Genomic DNA, 7,826 nt, shown 5'->3' on the forward strand with positions numbered 1-7,826 from the left:
CCTGAAGGTTGCAGGCCTCTTTCATCATCAAAACGCTGTGACAACACAGTTCTTTGAAAATGCACTGAAGACATCAAACAGCAGGTCTGCAGTGACTGACAGTGTCCTGCACAACGTCTGTGTGTGGATGACATCCTCACCTTCAGTCATCAGAGCACCAGGTTGCTCAGACTGTAGTGAGGGTGGTGGGTGCATAGTTTATGCTTTAATACTGGAGGTTCTTAAAGTTGTCATGTAACAGTTATTGCCAGTTATTTCTTTACATGATTCCTATATTAATAAAAAGCACCTGTAAGCCCAGACTAATCTGATTGGTCATTCATCTGAGCAGGCCCCACCACTATTTGGCATAGTGCAGAAGAAGTTATGAAGCCTGAAAATTTTTTAGTTGTTTTGCAAGAAATACATCGTCATTCAGATATGAATTTTGTCTTTGTCTCTCGGCTAGGGATATCAAGCACTAAATAAGGTGTTCCTTTAAAACTTTAAATGACCACATGTGTCAGATGTGCTGAAGCCTTTTCTCCTTCTCTCTAGGTGCAGAGAACATTGCCACAAGATGACAAGATCAACATTTTTTTGTCCTTTGTGGGTCTTTTTGCGGTCTGGGCTTGCTGTTCCTAAGGCAGTAGCCAGGAAGCCCTTACCCCAAAAAGTATCTGCACCGGATGCTGGCATCTGATGGAGCAGTGAGTATCTGTTGTCTCACTCCAGAGTGATGACATTTGTCGTCACTTTAAGCTCATCTACAAAGTTAGGTGTGGCTTTTTATCAGTGGTGAAATATAAGATTTGTTTAAATAGGAAGCATTTGAGAGGAGTAATACAGGATGTGGCAGAAGAGATGGCTCAATCAGAGCAGGGAACCTGAGAGGAATCCGATTCAGGGGAATCTTGTTACAGTAAGAAATAGACACATGCTTCTCTCAGCTTCAACACAGTATTGAAAAGTGTAAAACTGTACTTCCTGAAGTTTTATCAAGAAATAGAGATTTTAATGTAGGTTATGCATGTAGAAAATCTACTTTTATTATCATACGTTACAAATATTTCTTGTTTTTGCTTTAAATTTAAATTCAGTAGTAGTGATGCTAAAATTGGGCCATTAACAGGCTGTCTTCTTGTATTGTGTTTTGCATCAGGACCTCATTTACAAATTGTTCAGTCAAAGTATGTTGTTAAAGGATTTTACATACAGTAAGTGCCACGTGTCTTTTTGGTTACCATGCAGAGCCAGATATTTCCACACAGAACTTCACCAACAGGATGTAAAGTGTATAAATGACTGTATAGAAAATAGATGTGCAGCTCAGAGCCTTTTTAATGTACTATGTGTTACATTCATGTATTTATTCTATCCAAACCCATAGGCGTTTAACAATATAGTATTTGTACATCAAAACCTGAGGTGGTAATAGTAAAAATTACAATTTCGCACTTGTTTTTAACCTCCTGACTTGACAGCTTCAGTGTGTGTTGTCAATGCAGTTTTGTTTTATTTACATTTAATTCACCTCCCGGCCATTTACAGGTTTACCTAAATAAGCTTAGCACTTCCTGTCAAGTGTCATGATTGTTTAAACAGAACTGAAATAAAATAAAGATAAAATATTGTACTGTTGTATTGTTGTATGAGTGTAAAACATGTAACACACTAAGATTATTATTGAATTTTCTGCTTTGTTCCTACAATAGGATTCATGACCAACAGTATTTATCACTAAATTTACTGCCATATTGCTAATTATAATTTTTCACAGTTGCTTCAGCAAAGGTGAAAATCCAGCTTCTTAAATATTAGATACATATTAGATACCACTTTTACCATCCATGCAAATAATCCTAAACCATGTCTTTGACTCTTCCTGCCTTGTGGGTGGTATACAGTATCATTTTCGCTAGACTGGGCTCCTGCATCCATTAATTGACCTAGCAAATGTCTGACTGACCTTCATATCTTTGCTGGAGCTCGGCAGCTAAATCACAATGCACAGCCCTACACTCTGTGTGTCACACATCGCCCTAGGAAATAGGGCAGTGCCTCATTCATGTCATCAGATAGGGACATGGGTTGGTGGATGCACTTTTGCTCCTCTTCCCCTTGTAATGGAGTAAATTAAATTGGCAACCACGGGCAAAACCAAAAAAAAGGGAAGGGCATTTTTGTATCTACTTTCAATATGAGTGGCTTTACGGCATATAAAAAGTGATTTTACTCTCATTGTCTTTACAAAATGTATCAATAAATCATTACACTAAATAGGCATGAACGAAGTGGAGAACCAGATGTTAAAAAAGAAGAGGGAAAAAGCCATGCCCTTACACAGATCAAAATAAAACTACTTATATTTCAAGGCATTTAATGCACAGGTTACATTTCAAAGAAAAGCCTATAAATAAAAAAAGGAAATAAAAAAAGGAAACATGCCACACAGAGCCGAGACAGAGCACAAACTAGATAAACTACTCCTCCTTTCTAAAATCTCTTGGTGACTATAGCCCTCCAGAGGATGTGTTGAGAACTGCAGCTGCAAAGAACCTGCAAGTTTTATTCAGTTAAATTATCACATTCATACTGGCAGTCTCCTCCCTATGACATTACAGTAAAAAGCAGTAAACATGTTCTCATTGCCCTGTTTGCTGTAACAAAATATGCTCCATGAAGACAGGATTGCTTTACTTGGTTTTTGGCCTTAAACATGTGTTTGTTTGGCTGTTTTTGCCAACCACTGACTGAAGTGTTTAGCTTCAAGTCAATGATGTGATTAAATTTAATTGCCTAAAGCCTACTAATGAAAGAGATTTGACATGATCTGAGTTGGCTCAGCAGAAAATAAATCTTGTTCCAGTCATTTGTACTGCTGGTTGGACTGGAAACAATACTTTGTTTTCATTCAAGCTGCTGGAGATGATGCAAAGAAAAAGGAATGAAGCACATTCATTACTTCTAGTAGACCTGTTTCAGTGAGAATCTCTGTTCCTATCAACGATTTAAAACACAATTATAAATGGCTTTCAGCTTTCTATAGTTGTAAGCATTTTGATATAACTGTACCAAAAGTGAGTCAACCTATTGGTAACCTAAAAAAATATGCAATAGTGTCACAAAGGTCATTGGGATTTCTCCCCAGGTAAGTATAAATCTCTGCACATAATCCAAATTTTAACGACCAATTTTTTTGTATTTAAGGTGGACCGCCATCAAAGTACTGTCTACAATGTCTGATCCACTAGGTTTTTTCCTCACTCTTTAGTTGTGTATTAAACCCACAACTATTTCCTGCGCAGACGTGTCTGTTGGCTGACAAAAAAAGCTGGAGATGAAGAGGGTGGGGGTCGATGTGAGGTGGCCCTGTGCCACATCAGCTTACTGGAATTGACCAAAGCAGGCCTTCCAATAAATGGCTCCTCCCATCTTCATTTTTGTACTGTCCAATAATCCCCGACTTCAGGAGAAAGTATGTTCCATCTGCGTCACCAACAGCAGAAGGCCTGACGGGACAGCAGTTTGTAGACACTTAACAAAATAAAAGTTCTGAGAATCCCATGCTGATGGACAGCAAAGGATAATAACAGTTACTGGAATACTTGATGAATCACTGGCTGATAAATAACCCAATAGTTTGACCTTTTCACAAAATAAAAAGGTCAGATACGCGCACGCAGAAGCCAGATTTTCCATGTAATAACCACAAATTACTGTAGCAGGGATTCCCCTTCAGCCTCCAGAAGTTGTTGGTTAAACGGTTAACACAACCAGCTTAACACAACCAGCAGGTTAACTCCCTGAGTTTCCACATATACAAGCGTTGCACACTGGGTTCCACATATACAAGCGTGCTTTGGAATTTATGACAAAAGACGCAAAATTAAGTGCGTCATCAACTTTGTGAAACCTGTAAACATGGTAAGAAGCTTTTCAAAATGAAATTACTGTCATGTTTGGCTGCCTTAATAAAACTGATTATATATTTTATTTTTACAATGCATATGTTCATTTTAAATTTGTTTGCAACAACACATTTAAAAAATGTTGAAAAGGAAGTAAAGACCTAAAAAAAGACTTGAAAAATTGTGTAATTTGGTAATTTTCCCTTAGTGGTTTCAGAAACATTCTGCCATGTTTGGACTTTCACATATCTTAACTTTAAAATTTTATGGATTGGAGAAAATCCAAAGAAAGAAGCACGAAGAAAAATAATTGTCACAGGACACAATTCTAGGACAGGACACATTACTTTCCTCAGCTCTAATAAAATAGACTGAGGTGGAAGAGCACATGGAACCATCTAGCTTCTTATCAGCACAGTTTAAAAGCTTCTGTGCATCTGTGGTAGTACAGGGAGGTGTTTCAATGGTGCACCATTACTACGAAATTATACACAAAGTGTAAAGAGCAACTTAAACTACCATCCATTCGCCATCTTCAGACAAGGCTTGCTTCGTGCTTATTTCAGCAGGACAATACTGAACCACATGCTATAACAACAGAGTGGCATCATAGATAGAAGAGTCCCGGTGCTCCACCTTTTCAAAACGTTTGGCTCACTATGAAAAGAAAAGTCCCAGCACAAACTTAAGCCACAGATTGCATTTAGAAATGCATTCTTGTGACAGGTTTTTCAATCAGGATGTCAAGGAGGGATTTCCAACAGCCTGAGGTAATCAACCTCAAGGACAAAAAGGTTGCAAGTGCTAGCAGACAGAGATTCTATCATTGGTCATAGTAAGGGAACTCCCCTCGGGGAAGCATTGACTTTAACTAGTAGACAGGCATTCCATACAAACACATATACACACGCTGTTAAAACAAAAAATACTTAGTGAGAGGAAAGAACTTGAAAAACACCTTTGGAAACCACCACATCCTAGCCATTTGTATGTAAAGTTCTTGTTGCTGCACTGGCTCTTTACAATGACAAGAAACATTTTATAGCTCTTCATTTGGTGGATATTTAGAAAATAAAAAAAATAGTGAATTATAAAATTGTTGTCTTGTTTGTTTCTCATGCAATATCACAACATTCCATTCATGTTATGAATGTCATATTATTCTTCTCTCTCTTCTTATCAATAGGTATTGCACTGCATCTACACACACATAACATCAACAACCAGCTTAGCATCATCTGTTATTGTCTTACAAACAATCAAAAGTAAAAACACTGAAAGTGCTCCAAATGATTGAGTCAGTGTGATGTGTGTGTTATGTGTTTTTTTTCCGTTGTGAGAATTTCTTTATAATCACAGCATGTTGGGAATGTTGACCTGCATGGGTCAGCCTCAGGATTTAGCCCGGGAGAGGAGGAGAAGAGAGGAGGGGAACGGACCTACGACAAGTTCAGAGTAGACTATTTAAATGAGGGGAAACCTGCAAAGAAACATGAGTCACTATCTGCATCATTCAATGCACGAGAAGCATCATCACAATAATACAGGTAAGAGATATGACATTTAAGAGTAAATGTTTTAACTGTAACTACATATGTAATGTTTTCATTTAATTCTCTTTTTTAGGATGCACATCTGTCTGGCTCTTTTTTATATCTGTTTTGTGGCAACTCCTGAGTGCTCAAGTCTTCCTACAAACAAAGACATGATCAGAAATACCGTAAATGACATAATACACACGGCTAAGACAACACTGGCCCACATCAAGAGACTAACAACACTGGTATGCAATCTGCATAATTGTTTTCTAATTTTTCATACCGTCATCTACATCAAAGAAACTAAATTCTTTCTTTTCCTCAGCTGCAGATGCCTCCACTGATAAATGATACCATTGATCCCATTGAGGGACTCACTACTATCATCCATGAGCTGGGATGTTTGGATAACGAACTGCAAACGGATTTCACTGAGCACTTCACCCAGATCCAGGTTGATGTCTCCAGTCTGGAGGGAAGGGTGCGCTCCCTCGCATCTACAATAGGCTGCACCAGCCCAGCAAGACCAGTAAGAGGACACACCACAGACAGATTCCAAGACAGCTACCTTTACCTGACCCTGTCAAAGGTGCAGCGCTACCTGGAGAACTTAATTCGTAACAGCAGCAAACTCGAGGTATGCTAATAAATCATATATATGCTCCATCTAGCTTTATTGCAAGTTCACACAAGCTTCGGTTTCACATACAGGTCAGTGTAGTAAACTGTACAATCTGTCTTTTTTCTGCAAGTGTTTTTCTGTCACAGTGATTTAAAGCATGCAAATCATTATCTCACTATTTTTAAATGTTAGATAAGCAGCTTTAAAGGCACATTGTGTAAAACTGAATTGAAGAGAAATAAAAGTCAACAGATTCAGCAACAGATGCTTCTTCCACAATTTAAATTATTATTTGTATCCCTCAAGAGTCGTCATGAAAACAAATCCAACTATAGAAAGAAGCTGTCAAACTATTGCAACAAAACACTACTACTGTGTATCGTGATTTGACTTAGTTTGAATTCAAGTTCACTGTTTCTCAAATGTTAGTGAGCAAAAGCTATAAGCTTAGTTAGCTTTTTTAGCTTAGCTTTTTTAACATAATAAAAACAATCACATGAAGTTTCTGTAGTCAGATTTTGGTTTTTGCTTAATAATATGTGACGATCGTATACAGTCTTACACTAAACAACATATATATTGTGTAATATATAAACATAACTTGCAGTAAATGAAATTAAATATTAAAACAAATATAAGGTTATATAAACTAAAGTAAATTAAATTAATTAATTTATACCAATGACACTACAGTACAATTTGTCTATAAAAAAAAAAAAAATATTACACCGAACTACCACAGAACAAAATAAGGCAAGAGAGGAAATTTTAAATTTTGATATTAACCTCACAATTATATTAGAACCTTGAGCAGAAATTGCTGCAGAAACAAAAAGAAAGATTCATTAATAAGAATAAATGTATAACTACGGAGAGAGCTGAGAGGAAAATAGAAGATATTTGTTGCTAATCTGATCTTTGTCCAAACATACCGACATTATCATGGAGAGTGGTGCCCCGACACACACAGCTGGAAAGTATTAACAGCACTAACTGACTCACTCCTCCATGTTGGTAAGTACACTTAAAATCAGAGGCCCCTTGAAACTGCCTTTTATATCTTTTAATCTTTTTTTTTTTAGAAAAACACAAAAATTCTTTTGATAACTTGAATAAATGCAATAAAATAGGGGACAAATACATAAACAGAAGAAAATTACTAATTTCAATGACTCAGGTGAGTCACTGCATGCTTGATGTGAGCTTAGTGAGTGAGTTAGTCAGTACACACACTGCAAACTGTATCTGAGAAATACATATATGTTTGACTAAGTAATAATATTTAAGTTTTGTCTTTGTTTTGGTTTTTTTTAGATGAACAATGAGAGAAAAAATATGTTCGTATTTCATACGAACATATTTTTCTCCTAATTTTATACAGCTTTAAAGCTTATAAATTATAAGCTATATATATATATAGCTTATAGTTATAAAGCTTCCACTTTATCTTCATTTATGTTACAGTATTAACTAATGCAAGTGACAAATTTTAAGACTCTACTTTATCTAAATAAACTTAGCTTTTCTCAAATTCATGTAAAAAATGGCACTTACAGCTTTCTTTTCATTTCACTCTAATTGTGTGTTAACTTTTGAGGTGATCACAATATTTATGAAATAATAATCCTTAAAATGCTCATGTTTTCTTAAAGCACTAAATATACTAAGTAAAACGTCTTACATGTTATGTAAGTTATTTCTAAGATGTTTAGCTGTAAAAAATATATATATTAGATCTTCTTCACATTAGACCAATTTATTTATCGCCACCTACTA

At 36.2% G+C, this 7,826-nt stretch overlaps 1 protein-coding gene across 1 annotated transcript; it reads left to right on the forward strand.

Moving 5' to 3' along the window:
* The first annotated feature begins 5,305 nt into the window (after nt 1–5,305).
* Nucleotides 5,306–6,074, forward strand: lepb (leptin b). The gene is made up of 3 exons (XM_028400007.1): nt 5,306–5,437; nt 5,517–5,673; nt 5,754–6,074. Exons 2-3 carry the CDS (start codon nt 5,518–5,520, stop codon nt 6,072–6,074), a joined length of 477 nt encoding a protein of 158 aa, XP_028255808.1. The 5' UTR covers nt 5,306–5,437; nt 5,517.
* The last annotated feature ends 1,752 nt before the right edge of the window (nt 6,075–7,826 follow it).

Source organism: Parambassis ranga, chromosome 2 (assembly GCF_900634625.1).
Source record: "Parambassis ranga chromosome 2, fParRan2.1, whole genome shotgun sequence".
Classification (NCBI taxonomy): Eukaryota; Metazoa; Chordata; class Actinopteri; family Ambassidae; genus Parambassis; species Parambassis ranga.

Excerpts from the sequence above, each read along its gene's own strand:
- lepb (XM_028400007.1), top strand. The coding sequence starts at position 5,518 with ATGCACATCTGTCTGGCTCTTTTTTATATCTGTTTTGTGGCAACTCCT. Across the intron at positions 5,674-5,753 it reads TCAAGAGACTAACAACACTG|CTGCAGATGCCTCCACTGAT; the intron begins GTATGCAATCTG and ends TCTTTTCCTCAG.